The 16,826-nt window shown below is 39.7% G+C and overlaps 1 protein-coding gene across 2 annotated transcripts in view; it reads left to right on the plus strand.

Annotated features, from left to right (window-relative positions):
- ZDHHC15 (zinc finger DHHC-type palmitoyltransferase 15) overlaps positions 1–16,826 on the plus strand; it is a 227,303-nt gene that overhangs the window by 144,233 nt on the left and 66,244 nt on the right. For both annotated transcript variants that reach the window (XM_049873316.1, XM_049873317.1), the window contains exon 5: positions 14,772–14,841. In XM_049873316.1, the coding sequence (XP_049729273.1) occupies positions 14,772–14,841 (70 nt within the window). The remainder of the gene's footprint in view (positions 1–14,771; positions 14,842–16,826) is intronic.

A 16,826-nucleotide genomic window follows, 5' to 3' on the forward strand; every position in this document is an offset into this window, starting at 1 on the left:
TTTGTTCTGTTTTATATAGTGTCGCTATGAATCTGAACCAACTCGATGGCACCTAACAACAACAACAGGATAACTAAGATTGAAAAAACAAAACAAAACATAAAATAACAAATGTTGGCGAGAATGTGGGGAAATCGGAATCCTTACCCAATTGCTGGTGGAAATGTAAAATGGCACAGTTGTGGAAAATGTGAGGCGATTCCTCAAAAAACTAAAAACAGAACTACCATATGACTCAGCAATTCCACTCCTAGGTATATGCCTAAAAGACTTGAAAGCAGAGACTCAGAGACTTGTACACCAATGTTCATTGCAGCAGTATTCACTATAGCCAAAAGGTGGAAACAACCTAAATGCCCGTCAATGGATGAATGGATAAACAAAATGTAGTACATACATACAATGGAATACTACTCGGCCAGAAAGAGAAATGAAGTCTTGACACATGCTACAACATGGATGGAGCTTGAACATATGCTGAGTGAAATAAGTCAATCACAGAAGGACAAATATTGTATGACCTCACTTATATAAAAAGATAAGAACAGGCACATGTATAGAGACTAAAGTTTATTAGTGGTTACCAGGGGTGGGAGGGAGGAACGGGGTCGTTATTGCTCATGGAGCACTGAGTTTCTGTTTATGGTGATGGAAGAATCACATTGTTTATGGGTCATGGTTGTACAGCTGATTAATGTAATTGATGTCAATAAGTTGTATACTTGTAAAAAGTTGAATTGGGATAATACTAATTTTTAAAAGGTGCCTACTGTGTGTGAGCCACTCTTGCATGCATTGGGAATACAGGGTTGAACAAGACAGGCAAGGTCCCAGCCCTTATAGAGTTTTGATTCTGGTGAAAGGGAGACAGACAGGAAATTATCTATATAATGTCAGACAGTAGTAAACAGAATGATGTAATACAGTAAAGGTCATAAACTAGAGGCATATGGGCTGAATTGGACCCAAAGATATATTTTGTTTCATCTATGTATTCCTTTTTAAACTTCACATTTTGTTAAAAGTTTTTAACAATTATTTCCACATAAAAATCCAGATTTAGGGTTACTCTTGAAAATTCAGATGCTCTGTCAACATTTGATTTGCATACTCACTGGCAAAAATTAGCTGAAGCTGAGTAGTGGCCACCGTCTTTAGACAGGGCATGAATTCTCATGTTTCACCATAACCCCAAATTGGCCGACCCCCAGAGGCGTATCTTTGCAGCCCCTATGATAAAGTGTAATAAGAAAAGTTTTTCTGAGGAAATGCCATTTGAGCTGAGAACTAAATGATAAAGAGGTTCTAGCCATGTAAAGAGTAGAGAGACGAGCATTCCAGTCAGAAGGAACTGCAAGTGCAAAAGGCCCTGAGACAGGAGCAAGCTTGGAATGTCAGAAGAGCAGACAGGCAGCCAATGTTGCTGGAGCATAGTAGGTGGAGAGTGGGACAAGATGAGACTGAAGCAGTAGGCAAAGGAGATGATGCAGGCCATGGTAAGGAGTCTGAATTTTATCTAAGGATGTTGGAAATCTACTGAGCATTTTAAGAGGAAAGCGATATGATCTTACTTTTTTTTTTTTTAACAGATCACCTTGGCTACTCTATAGAGAATGTATTGTACAGGGCAAGAATGAAACCAGAGTGATCAGTTAGCCAGCTATTGCAGTTGTCTAGGTGAGAGATGATGGTGGCTTTAACTAGGGTATTCTCATGATATGCTGAAGGAGCTAAACCTCAATTATTCCCATGATCTGGTCAACACCGCCACCCACCCACCCACCCACCCCTCCGCCATTTCTAGAAATGAACACAAAACTGCTGATTAGCAGTCCATTATGTTGAATCTCAAAAAAAAATCAGCCAGTGTAAACCCTGTGGATCACAACAGTCCCATCCCGTTGTGCATGGGGTTGCCGTGAGTTGGGGGCTGATTCAACAGAAGTTAACAACATGTTCAATCAGATATGTGTGGAATTATTATATTAGCTCAAATTGTTCATATATTTTAGTTGTCACACTTAATAACACAGTCATACTCTACAATCAAACATAGTCACACTCTATCAGTGAGCACAGAGAAAATGAGAGGGAAAGGAAAATGCCTTTCATTTAAGGGAAAGCAAGGAAGAAAAATAGGGTGTGAGAGAGGAATGGAGGGAGGAAGGGAAGGATGGAGAGAGAAATGATTTTTTTTTTATTGTGGTAGAATATATATAACAAAACATTTTCCATTTCAACCATTTTTACATGTATAATTCAGGGATATTAATTACATTCAGTCACCACTACCCATTTCCAGTTTTTTTTCCTCACCCTTAACAGAAACTCAGTATCCCTTAAGCAATAACTCCCTCTTTCCCGAACCTACCTGTCCCTGGTTACCACTAATAAACTTTGGTCTCTATTAAAAAAAAATGCCAATTTTAGATATTTCATATAAATGAGGTCATACAATATTTGCCCTTTTCTGTCTGAATTATTTCACTCAGCATAATGTTTTTTTAAATAATTTTTATTGTGCTTTAAGTGAAAGTTTACAAATCAAGTCAGTCTTTTACACATAAGCCTATATACACACCTTACTACATACTCCCATTTACTCTCCCCCTAATGAGTCAGCCGGTTCATCCATACCGTACCATGTATCAGAACTTCATTTCTCTTTATGGCTTAATAATATTCCAAATGGTTTGCACTCAACTACTAACCTAAAGGTTGATGGTTCAAACCTCCTCAGTGGCACCATGGAGGAAAGGCCTGGTGATCTGCTTTCATAAAGATTATAGCCAAGAAAACCCCATGGGGCAGTTCTACTCTGTAACACATGGAGTTGCCATGAGTCGTAATTAATTTGACAGCAACAAGTTTGTATATAGCACATTTTATTTATCCATTCATTTTTTGATGGACGCTTGGGTTTTTTCCACCTTTTGGCTGTTGCGAATAATGCTGCAATGAACATTGTTATACAAGTGTCTGTTTGGGCCCCTGCTTTCAAGTCTCTTGGGTATGTACATTAAGAGTAGAATTGCTGGGTTCATATGGCAATTCTATGTTTAACTTTTTGAAGAACCACGAAATTGTTTTTCACAGAGGCTGTACCATTGTACAGTCCCACCAGCAATGGATGAGGGTTCCAATTTCTCCACATCCTTGCCAACACTTGTTACTTTCGTTTTTTCTGATAATAGCCATCCGAGCGGGGGTGAAGTGGTATCTCATTGTGGTTTGGGTTTGCATTTTCCTAACGACTAATGACATGGAGCATCTTTTCATGTGCTTAATGGCCATTTGTATATCTTCTTTGGTGAAATATCTGCTCAAGTCCTTTGCCCATTTTTTGTTTGGGTTGTCTGTCTTTTTGTTGTTGAGTTGAAATTCTGTGTATATTCTGGATATAAAACCCTTATCAGATATATGGTTCCCAAATGTTTTCTACCCCTCTCTAGGTTTACCCTTCACTTTGTTGATAAAGTCCTTCGATATGCAAAATTTTTTAAATTTTGATGAAGCCCAGTTTATCTATTTTGCCTTTTGTTGCTCGTGCTTTTTGTGTTCTGGCTATGAATCCGTTGTCAAAAACTAGGTCCCAAAACATTACTGTTTTGTTGTAAAAGTTTTATGGTTTTAGCTCTTACATTTAGGTCATTGATCCATTTTGGGGTAATTTTTGTATATGGCATAAGGTATTGGTTCAACTTCATTCTTTCGCATGTGGAGATCCAGTTGTCCTGGCACTATTTATTGAAAAGACTATATACTTTCTGCATCGAATGGACTTAGCACTTTCATCGAAAATCAACTGATTGTAGATGCATGGGTTTATTTCTGGACTCTCAATTGTATTCCATTGGTATATGTGTTTGTCATTATAGCAGTACCAGACTGTTTTGATTACTGTAGTTTTATAGTACGTTTGGAAATTGGTAGATGTGAGTCCTCCTATTTTGTTCTTTTTCAATTTTGCTTTTGGCTATTTTGGGTCCTTGCAATTCCATATAAGTTTGTGGACTGGCTTTTGCATTTCTGCAAAGAAGGCTGATGGATTTTTTTGTGTGTGTGAAATATATACACAGCAAAAGATATACCATTTCAACAATTTCTGCATGTACAGGCAGTCCCCAGGTTATGAACATCTGACCTATGTACAACCTGTAGTTATAAATCAACCCCTGTAAAGCCTATCAGGAAAAAACTGACTCAGCGTTCAGCCGGAGCTCCCACAGTGGGCCGTACTTCTCCCACGTGTGCAGGTGCGGCAGCGGGTACTTTGGCGCAGCTGGCAGCTGACAGGCCTCTGCAACATGGTGTGTCCAGCCCTGGGCTGGCAGCAGTGAGCAGAGAACCCACATGCACCCTCCTCCCTTGGTGCTTGGAAAGGGCTGGCCCCACTGTCTGCGTACCCCAAGCACCACTGCTCCACTCCACATGTCAGGCTTGCGGGTAGTGGCAACCAAAGGCCGGCATGTGGGTGCCTCACTCTATGTGTTCTCCTAGTACAACCAGTCAGTGCGCCGTGCTGAGCACATGACCAGGCCTCCGCAGCACATCCTTACCCAGCTTAGCCCACTCCATCCTGCTGGACCCTCTGTGTAGCCCAGGGCCATCACAGCACCTCTCTGGGCTTCTGTTTCCACTACCTGACACATGTGGAATTTCACGATTGCAGTGGTTTTTTTGGTGGCTGGGGGGGGCGCTCTTAGATTCCTGACCTCTGTATGTCCATATGGTTTCCAGGGACCCATGGAGAACTTCAGATTTGGGTTTCCCTAAGCGTCCTCTTCACAACCCTTGTTCCCTGAACTCTTGGCGTAACCTGAGCGGCACTTTCTTCCTTGCACCTTGAGGCAGAGGCCTCATAGTTGGTGTGTGGGCTTGACAGGTCTGGTGAGCAGGTGATGGGAGAATGATCTCTCTGGCCCCAGCATCATCCTACCCATGTGCCCAACCCTCCCTGGCTCTGAGGAGAAGGGTTCAAAACCCAACAGAAACACAGCCCATTGGTACAATGTAGATTTTTTAGTTCAAAGTCTACAATAAAGTCTAATTGGTCTCAAAGATTTTACAGAACAGAATCTACTGAGTATTTTCGATAACATTTGCCCAGTAGGTATCTCTTCAACTCTGGAGAAGGTATATACAATGGTTCATAATAACAAATGGGTGCTACCTTGCAACATGCATCAAAACATTATTATTGGCGGGGCCAAGATGGCGGACTAGGTGGACGCTACTGCAGATCCCTCTTGCAACAAAGACTCGGAAAAACAAGTGAATCGATCACATACATAACAATCTACGAACTCTGAACAACAAACACAGACTTAGAGACGGAGAACGAACAAATACGGGCAGACAGCGATCGTTTTCAGAACCAGGAGCCAGCGTACCAGGCAGGTGACCTTTGGAGCCCGATCTGGGGCAGAGCCCAGGGGGGCAGACGGCACAGACAAGGGGCCCAGCCCTGCCCCCCGAACTCATCCCGGGAGGGAGCCTAGCTGGTTGGCGCGGGCGGCGTAGCGGCGCAGCTGGTAGGAGAAGCACCCGGGAGGCAGTGACTGATCTTGGAGCGGGGAGAGTAGCGTTCCAGCCGGGGAGCCGTCCCGCCGGGAGTTTGGCGGGAAGTGGGCGGGGCGCTAGCGTGGGGATCAGCTATATTTCCCTAAAGCGACCCCGGGGGCGGGCCCAGACGTTCGTGCAGGCGACGCCCACCCAGTTCGCGCGAGCGCTGCGACTCACCGGACGGAGAAGTCCCCGGGAGGAAGTGACAGGTCTTGGAGCGGGGAGAGCAGCGCCCCAGCCGGGGAGCCGTCCCGCTGGGATATTGGCAGCCGTGGGCAGAGCGTGAATGCGGGAATCAGCTCTATATTCTGAGGTGCTACACTCCTAGCTCTCTGATCCCTCCCCCACCCTCCCCAGGCGGCTCTATTAACATCCGAATACCCGGAGCCAGAGGGAGAATTCAGATAGGGATCTGACTGCATTTTTTTTAGCTGATTACCTGGAAAAACTAGTTTCCCAGTGATGGCTCGGAGACAGCAGTCCATATCAAACCACATAAAGAAACAGACCATGACAGCTTCTCCAACCCCCCAAACAAAAGAATCAAAATCTTTCCCAAAGGAAGATACAATCCTGGAATTATCAGATACAGAATATAAAAAACTAATTTACAGAATGCTTACAGACATCACAAATGAAATTAGGATAAATGCAGAAAAAGCCAAGGAACACACTGATAAAACTGTTGAAGAACTCAAAAAGATTATTCAAGAACATAGTGGAAAAATTAATAAGTTGCAAGAATCCATAGAGAGACAGCATGTAGAAATCCAAAAGATTAACAATAAAATTACAGAATTAGACAACGCAATAGGAAGTCAGAGGAGCAGACTCGAGCAATTAGAATGTAGACTGGGACTTCTGGAGGACCAGGGAATCAACACCAACATAGCTGAAAAAAAATCAGATAAAAGAATTAAAAAAAATGAAGAAACCCTAAGAATCATGTGGGACTCTATCAAGAAGGATACCTTGTGAGTGATTGGAGTCCCAGAACAGGGAGGGGGGACAGAAAACACAGAGAAAATAGTTGAAGAACTCCTGACACAAAACTTCCCTGACATCATGAAAGACGAAAGGATATCTATCCAAGATGCTCATCGAACCCCATTTAAGATTGATCCAAAAAGAAAAACACCAAGACATATTATCATCAAACTTGCCAAAACCAAAGACAAACAGAAAATTTTAAAAGCAGCCAGGGAGAAAAGAAAGGTTTCCTTCAAGGGAGAATCAATAAGAATAAGTTCAGACTACTCAGCAGAAACCATGCAGGCAAGAAGGGAATGGGACGACATATACAGAGCACTGAAGGAGAAAAACTGCCAACCAAGGATCATATATCCAGCAAAACTCTCTCTGAAATATGAAGGAGAAATTAAGATATTTACAGATAAACACAAGTTTAGAGAATTTGCAAAAACTAAACCAAGACTGCAAGAAATGCTAAAGGAGATTGTTTGGCCTGATGACCAATAATATCAGGTACCAGCACAATACAAGGTCACAAAACAGAACATCCTGATATCAACGCAACTCAAATAGGGAAAGCACAAAAACAAACAAATTAAGATTAATTCTAAAAAATAAATAAATAAACAAAATAATACACATAACAGGGAATCATGGAAATCAACAGATAAACGATCACAATAATCAAAAAGAGGGACTAAATATAGGAGGCATTGAACTGCAAGATGGAGAGTGATACAAGGCGATATAGAACGATACAAGTTAGGTTTTTACTTAGAAAAATAGGGGTAAATAACAAGGTAACCACAAAAAGGAATATCAATTCCATAACTCAAGAAAAAAGCCAAGAAAAACGTAACGACTCAACTAACATAAAGTTAAACATTATGAAAATGAGGACCTCACAATCCACTAAGAAAACCGTCTCAGCACAAAAAAGCATGTGGAAAAATGAAATGGCCAACAACCCACATGAAAAGGCATCAAAATGACAGCACTAAAAACTTATTTATCTATAATTATGCTGAATATAAATGGACTAAATGCACCAATAAAGAGACAGAGAGTCACGGACTGGATAAAGAAACACGATCCATCTATATGCTGCCTACAAGAGACACACCTTAGACTTAGAGACACAAACAAACTAAAACTCAAAGGATGGAAAAAAATATATCAAGCAAACAATAAGCAAAAAAGAAGAGGAGTAGCAATATTAATTTCTGACAAAATAGACTTTAGACTTAAATCCGCCACAAAGGATAAAGAAGGACACTATATAATGATAAAAGGGACAATTGATCAGGAAGACATAACCATATTAAATATTTATGTACCCAATGACAGGGCTGCAAGATACATAAATCAAATTTTAACAGAATTGAAAAGTGAGATAGACACCTCCACATTTATAGTAGGAGACTTCAACACACCACTTTCGGAGAAGGACAGGACATCCAGTAAGAAGCTCAATAGAGACACGGAAGACCTACTTACAACAATCAACCAACTTGACCTCATTGACTTATACAGAACCCTCCATCCAACTGCTGCAAAATATACTTTTTTTTCTAGTGCACATGGAACATTCTCTAGAATAGACCACATATTAGGTCATAAAACAAATCTTTGCAAAATCCAAAACATCGAAATATTACAAAGCATCTTCTCAGACCACAAGGCAATGAAGCTAGAAATCAATAACAGAAAAACTAGGGAAAAGAAATCAAATACTTGGAAAATGAACAATACCCTCCTGAAAAAAGACTGGGTTATAGAAGACATCAAGGAGGGAATAAGGAAATTCTTAGAAAGCAACGAGAATGAAAATACTTCCTATCAAAACCTCTGGGACACAGCAAAAGCAGTGCTCAGAGGCCAATTTATATCGATAAATGCACACATACATAAAGAAGAAAGAGCCAAAATCAGAGAACTGCCCCATCAACTTGAACAAATAGAAAGTGAGCAACAAAAGAACCCATCAGGTACCAGAAGAAAACAAATAATAAAAATTAGAGCTGAACTAAATGAATTAGAGAACAGAAAAACAATTGAAAGAATTAACAAAGCCAAAAGCTGGTTCTTTGAAAAAATTAACAAAATTGATAAACCATTGGCTAGACTGTCTAAAGAAAAACAGGAAAGGAAACAAATAACCCGAATAAGAAACGAGAAGGACCACATCACAACAGAGCCAAATGAAATTAAAAGAATCATTTCAGATTACTACGTAAAATTGTACTCTAACAAATTTGAAAACCTAGAAGAAATGGATAAATTCTTGGAACAATACTACCTACCTAAACTAACACATTCAGAAGTAGAACAACTAAATAGACCCATAACAAAAAAAGAGATTGAAACGGTAATTAAAAAACTTCCAACAAAAAAAAGTCCTGGCCCAGACGGCTTCACTGCAGAGTTCTACCAAACCTTCAGAGAAGACTTAACACCACTACTACTGAAGGTATTTAAAAACATAGAAAAAGACGGAATACTACCCAACTCATTCTATGAAGCTACCATCTCCCTGATACCAAAACCAGGTAAAGACATTACAAAAAAAGAAAATTATAGACCTATATCCCTCATGAACATAGATGCAAAAATCCTCAACAAAATTCTAGCCAATAGAATCCAACAACACATCAAAAAAATAATTCACCCTGATCAAGTGGGATTTATACCAGGTATGCAAGGCTGGTTTAATATCAGAAACACCATTAATGTAATCCATCACATAAATAAAACAAAAGATAAAAACCACGTGATCTTATCAATAGATGCAGAAAAGGCATTTGACAAAGTTCAACACCCATTTATGATAAAAACTCTTACCAAAATAGGAATTGAAGGAAAATTCCTCAGCATAATAAAGGGCATCTATGCAAAGCCAACAGCCAATATCACTCTAAATGGAGAGAACCTGAAAGCATTTCCCTTGAGAACGGGAACCAGACAAGGATGCCCTTTATCACCGCTCTTATTCAACATCATGCTAGAAGTCCTAGCCAGGGCAATTAGGCTAGACAAAGAAATAAAGGGTATCCAGATTGGCAAGGAGGGAGTAAAGCTATCACTATTTGCAGATGACATGATCGTATACATGGAAAACCCTAAGGAATCCTCCAGAAAACTAGTGAAACTAACAGAAGAGTTTCGAAGAGTCTTAGGTTATAAAATAAACATACAAAAATCACTTGGATTCCTCTACATCAACAAAAAGAACACCGAAGAGGAAATAACCAAATCAATACCATTCACAGTAGCCCCCAAGAAGATAAAATACTTAGGAATAAATATTACCAAGGATGTAAAAGACCTATACAAAGAAAACTATAAAATTCTGCTACAAGAAATTCAAAAGGACATACTTAAGTGGAAAAACATACCCTGCTCATGGATAGGAAGACTTAACATAGTAAAAATGTCTATTCTACCAAAAGCCATCTATACATATAACACACTTCCAATCCAAATACCAATGTCATATTTTAAGGGGATAGAGAAACAAATCACTAATTTCATATGGAAGGGAAAGAAGCCCCGGATAAGCAAAGCATTACTGAAAAAGAAGAAGAAAGTGGGAGGCCTCACTCTACCTGATTTCAGAACCTATTATACAGCTACAGTAGTCAAAACAGCCTGGTACTGGTACAACAACAGGCACATAGACCAATGGAACAGAATTGAGAACCCAGATATAAGTCCATCCACGTATGAGCAGCTGATATTTGACAAAGGACCAGTGTCAGTCAATTGGGGAAATGATAGTCTTTTTAACAAATGGTGCTGGCATAACTGGATATCCATTTGCAAAAGAATGAAACAGGACCCATACCTCACACCATGCACAAAAACTAACTCCAAGTGGATCAAAGACCTAAACATAAAGACTAAAACGATAAAGATCATGGAAGAAAAAATAGGATCAACCCTAGGAGCCCTAATACAGGGCATAAACAGAATACAAAACATTACCAAAAATGATGAAGAGAAACCAGATAACTGGGAGCTCCTAAAAATCAAACACCTATGCTCATCTAAAGACTTCACCAAAAGAGTAAAAAGACCACCTACAGACTGGGAAAGAATATTCAGCTATGACATCTCAGACCAGCGCCTGATCTCTAAAATCTACATGATTCTGTCAAAACTCAACCACAAAAAGACAAACAACCCAATCAAGAAGTGGGCAAAGGATATGAACACACATTTCACTAAAGAAGATATTCAGGCTGCCAACAGACACATGAGAAAATGCTCCCGATCATTAGCCATTAGAGAAATGCAAATTAAAACTACGATGAGATTCCATCTCACACCAGCTAGACTGGCATTAATCCAAAAAACACAAAATAATAAATGTTGGAGAGGCTGCGGAGAGATTGGAACTCTCATACACTGCTGGTGGGATTGTAAAATGGTACAACCACTTTGGAAATCCATCTGGCCTTATCTTAAACAGTTAGAAATAGAACTACCATACAACCCAGAAATCCCACTCCTCGGAATATACCCTAAAGATACAAGAGCCTTCACACAAACAGATCTATGCACACCCATGTTTATTGCAGGTCTGTTTACAATAGCAAAAAGCTGGAAGCAACCAAGATGTCCGTCAACGGATGAATGGGTAAATAAATTGTGGTATATTCACACAATGGAATACTACGCATCGATAAAGAACAGTGACGAATCTCTGAAACATTTTATAACATGGAGGAATCTGGAAGGCATTATGCTGAGGGAAATGAGTCAGTTGCAAAAGGACAAATATTGTATAAGACCACTATTATAAGATCTTGAGAAATAGAAAAAACGGAGAAGAACACATACTTTTGTGGTTACAAAGCGGGGAGGGAGGGAGGGAGGGAGAGGGTTTTTTATTGATCAGTTAGTAAATAAGAACTGCTTTGGGTGAAGGGAAAGACAACACTCAATACAAGGAAGGTCAGCCTAATTGGACTGGACTAAAAGCAAAGAGGTTTCCGGGATAAAATGAATGCTTCAAAGGTCAGCGGAGCAGGGCCTGGGGTCTGGGGAACTTGGTTTGAGGGGACTTCTAAGTCAATGGGCAAAACAATTCTATTATGAAAACATTCTGCATCCCACTTTGAAATGTGGCGTCTGGGGTCCTAAATGCCAACAAGCGGCCATCTAAGATACATCAGTTGGTCTCAACCCACCTGGAGCAAAGGCAAAGGAAGAACACCAAGGTCACACAACAACTAAGAACCCAAGAGACAGAAAGGGCCACATGAACCAGAGACCTACATTATCCTGAGACCAGAAGAACTAGTTGGTGCCCGTCCACAATCGATATCTGCCCTGTCAGGGAACACAACAGACAACTCCTGAGGGAGCAGGAGACCAATGGGATACAGACCCCAAATTCTCATAAAAAGACAATACTTAATGGTTTGACTGCGACTAGAGGAATTCCGGAGGCAATGCTCCCCAGACCTTCTGATGGCACAGGACAGGAACCATCCCCGAAGACAATTCATCAGGCATGAAAAGGACTGGTCAGCGGGGGGGAGAGAGATGCTGATGAAGAGTGAGCTAATTAAATCAGGTGGACACTGGAGAGTGTGTTGGCAACTCTTGACTGGAGGGGGGATGGGAAGATAGAGAGAGAGGGAAGACGGCAAAATTGGCACGAAACGAGAGACTGAAAGGGCTGACTCAATAGGGGGAGAGCAAGTGGGAGAAGGGAGTAAGATGTATGTAAACTTACATGTGACAGACTGATTGGAATGGTAAATGTTCACTTGAAGCTTAATAAAAATTAATTAAAAAAACGTTATCATTATTATTATGTTTTAGTGTATCTGGAAGTGTTTTCTTTCATGTTTTTTATGCCTAGAAAAGTACATTATATACTAAGACAAACATTTGACAAACTGATGTTAGATACGAACCGTACCTAACTGTTCCGACTTACATATAAATTTGACTTAAAGAGAGAGTTAGGAACGGAAGCTCATTTGTAATACAGGACTGCCTATACAATTCAGTGACTTTGATAACATTCTTCAAGCTGTGCAACCATTCTTGCTATAATTTTCCAAATTATTCCAGCACTATTAATATAAACTCACTGCCCCAAGCTTCTCATCTGTCATGGATTGAATTGCATCCTCCCAAAAATGTGTGTATCAATTTGGCTGGACCATGATTCCCAGTATTGTGTGATTATTCACCATTTTGTCATCTGATGTGATTTTCCTATGTGTTGTAAATCCTGCCTCTATGATGTTAATGAGGGGGGATGGGCGTCAGTTGTGTTGATGAGGCAGGACTAAATCTATAAGATTGAATTGTGTGTTGAGCAGGTTTCTTTTGGGGTGTAAAAGGGAGTGGACCTCATAAGCAGAGCACGTCCTTTGGACCTGAGGTTCCTGTGTGGAGAAGCTCCTAGTCCAGGGGAAGACTGATGAGAAGGCCGACAGAGAAAACTTTCCTCTGGAGCTGATGGCCTGAACTTGGACTTTTAACCTACTTTACTATAAGGAAATAAATTTTTCTTTGTTAAAGCCATCTACTTGTGGTATTTCCCGTTATAGTAGCACTAGATGACTAAGACATCATCTAACCTTTTGAACTGCTATTGTCAATTTGATCCCCCATAGATAATTCTTTAAAAGAGCACAATGCTAAAGGCAGACATACTTTACTGGTATATAGAAACACAATTGATTTTTGCATATTGACCTTGTACCCTGTGACTTTGCTGAATTAATTTATTAGGTCTAGTAGCTTTCTTGTGGATTCTTTGGGTTTTTCCATATATAGAATCATGTAATTTTTGAAAAGGGATAGTTTACTTCTTCCTTGTCTGGCTGGAACTTCCGGTACAGTATTGAATCGTAGTGGTGGGAGCAGCCGTTTTTGTCTTGTTCTTGATCCTAAGGGGAAAACTCTCAGTCTTTTCTCCATTGAGTATTTTCATAAGTGCCTTTTATCAGATTAAGGAATTTTTCTTCTATTACTAGTTTGTTGAGTATTTTTATCATGAAAGGGTATTAGATTTTGTCAAATACCTTTTCTGTATCAATTGAGATGATTATGTAGTTCTTTTCCTTTGTTCTATTAATATGGTATATTACAATGATTTACCTTGTAGTGTTGAATCACCTTTACATTCCTGGGATAAATCCCACTTGGTCATGGTATATAATCTTTTTAATATGGTGTTGGAGTCGGTTTGTTAGCATTTTGTTGAGGATTTTTGCATCTATATTCATAAGGGATATTGGTCTGTAGTTTTCTTGTGGTTTCTTTGTCTGGTTTTGATATCAAGATAATGCTTGCATCTTGAATGAGTTAGGAAGTATCCCCTCCTATTTCATGAAGAGTTTAAGAAGGATTTGTGTCAATTCTTCTTTAAATGTTCAGGAGAACTCACCAGTGGAGGCAGCTGCTCCAGGACTTTTGGGGGGGGAGATATTTGATTATTGATTCAATCTCTTCACTTGTTTTGGTTCTTTTGATATTTTCTATTTCTTCATGAGTCACTTTATGTGCTTCAGGAATTTGCTCCTTTCATCTAAGTTATCTAATTTGTTGGCATAGGATTTTTGAAAAAATGATTTTTTGTATCAGACTTATGAGTTGGAGAGAACCTTGAATGAGTCAGAAAAACTCTGTAATGGTCCCAACTGTGTCATTCACTTGCTGTGTGACCTTGGGCAAGTCACTTGACATGGCCTAGGTCTTTATCTATGAAATAATCATTTGAACTGATTTCTCTAGAATGTGTCTTCTATTCTCCAAATTGTTGTTCTGAGAACCACTTTCTTTACCATAATGTTGGAGTTTTATCCACCTGATACAATCTAGCCTCTAAAGACAAGAGATAAATTATGAATGCTTGTTTTCAGACAGGGAAGTTGGGTTAAACAGAGGCTAAGAGATTTGCCCAAGATCACTCAAACAGTTGATAGTATAGTTTGTTTTATAATACAAAAATCTTATGATCATATATCAATATATGAAAGCTTTTCTACTCTACCCATGTCCCCCAGAAAGTGTTTACAAGATTAATCCAACAGGGAAAAAATACATAACACAATTTATCTGGTCGATCTTCTTTTTGATTGATAACTTGAAGTGCAATTAGTTGACTACCCTTAATCAGTGTATAACAAGCCATCCAGCTAGGCTAGTAAGATATATGGTCTTATATTGAGTTCTAATCAGTGCTAACTATCTTATCTTTCCTACAGCTGTACGATTTTGTGACCGATGCCATTTAATCAAGCCAGACCGCTGCCACCACTGCTCTGTCTGTGCCATGTAAGTGACAGCCATATTTCTCCTAAGCTGATCCTAAAATGTAACCATGCCTGAATTAAGAACATTTCCTTTCAATCATGATGAACTCATGTCAAATACCTTTATGGGGATCATGATGATTCACCTATTATAAAGATAGGAAAGAGAAATAAAACCCCACTTAAAAAAAAAATAAGCTATTTTAGAACATTTTTAGATTTACAGAATTATTGCAAAGATGTATAGTTTCCTTCTACCCCACAACCATGTCATCTGTTATTAACATTTTACATTAGTACGGTACATTTGTTACAATTAAGGAACCAATATTGATACATTGTTTTTAAACTAAAGTCCATACCTTATTTAGTGTTTCTCATTTTCCGTAATGTCCTTTCTCTGTCCCAGGATCAGATCTAGGATACTATATTACATTTAGTAGTCATGTCTCCTTATAGCCCTTCTTGGCTGTGACAGTTCAGACTTCACTTGTTTTTGATGACCTTGACAGTTTTGAGGAGTACTAGTCAGGTATTTTGCATAATGTCCCTCAGTTTGAGTTTGTTGATGTTTTTCTCATGATTAGACTGGGGTAATGTGTTTGTCGTACTGTGGTGGCTTGTGTGTTGCTGTGATGCTAGAAGCTATAATACCACCGGTATTTCAAGTACCAGCAAGGTCACCCATGGTGGACAGGTTTCAGCTGAGCTTCCAGACTAAGAGAGACTAGGAAGAAGGACCTGGCAGTCTACTTCCGGAAAAAATTGACTAGGAAAACCTTTTGAATAACGGTGATACATTGTCTGATATAGTGCCAGAAGATGTGTCTTTCAGGTTGGACAGCACTCAAAATATGACTGGGAAAGGGCTGCCTCCTCAAAGTAGAGTTGAACCTAATGATGCAGGTGGAATAAACCTTTCTGGACCCTCATTTACTGATGTGGCATGACTAAAAATGAGAAGAAACAGCTGCAAACATCCATTAATAGTTGGACTATGGAATGTACAAAGTATGAATCTAGGAAAATTGGATATCATAAAAATGAAATGAAATGCTTAAAGATCAATATCCTAGGCATTAGTGAGCTGAAATGGACTGGTATTGGCCATTTTGAATGAGACAATCATATGGTCTACTCTGCCGGTGTCTTAGGCTGGGTTGTCTGGAGAAACAAAACCAGTACAGTGTATAAATATATATAGAGAGAGTTTTATATCAAGGAAATGGCTCACGAGGTTGTAGAGACTGGAAAGCCCAAAGTCAACGGGTCAGACCTGGAGGCTTCTCCTGGCTCACAGGCTGCGGAGACTGATGAATACCAAGACTGGAAAGCAAGATGGCGGGTAAGCTGCTAGCTCAACTCCCAAGAACTGGAGGTCAGATGTATAGGAGCCAACTGCAGGATCCAGAGTGAGCAAAAGCCCGAGAGCCTTGCCAGAAAGTCTTCCTATATTGGATGCAGGCCACACGCCCAAGGAAACTCTTTCAACTGATTGGCTACTCACAGCAGATTCCATCATGAAGGTGATCACACTGTATCAGATCTTATCATAGGTGTAATTATGTCATTATACCACTGCCAAACTACATCATAAGTGTCAAACCACAATCACAGCCCACCCAAGGTGACACACAACTTTAATGATCATAGTCCACCCCTTGTCAACATGACACCTGTACACATCTCAAACCATGCATAATCTCTAAATAAAGAATTATAAAGTCATACTTGTACCTAACAAGATACAACTAACACGCGTACAACCAAAAACACACTAGTCCTGTTTATATCTTATATTTTATAAGTGAAGAAAATGAAAATATTTGATGCATACATATAAGGAAGAAATACTCATAACAATTACAGTCCTCATTTCTGCAACTGGTCACATGATCATAACTGGTATGTAGAACTACCTTCTTCCACCACTCGTTCCATATTCCTGTTGCCCTCAGCAAGCAGGTCTGCTGGTCATGATTCTTTGCCTGGAGGAGTGACTCAAAC

Source organism: Elephas maximus, chromosome X, assembly GCF_024166365.1.
Source record: "Elephas maximus indicus isolate mEleMax1 chromosome X, mEleMax1 primary haplotype, whole genome shotgun sequence".
Classification (NCBI taxonomy): Eukaryota; Metazoa; Chordata; class Mammalia; order Proboscidea; family Elephantidae; genus Elephas; species Elephas maximus.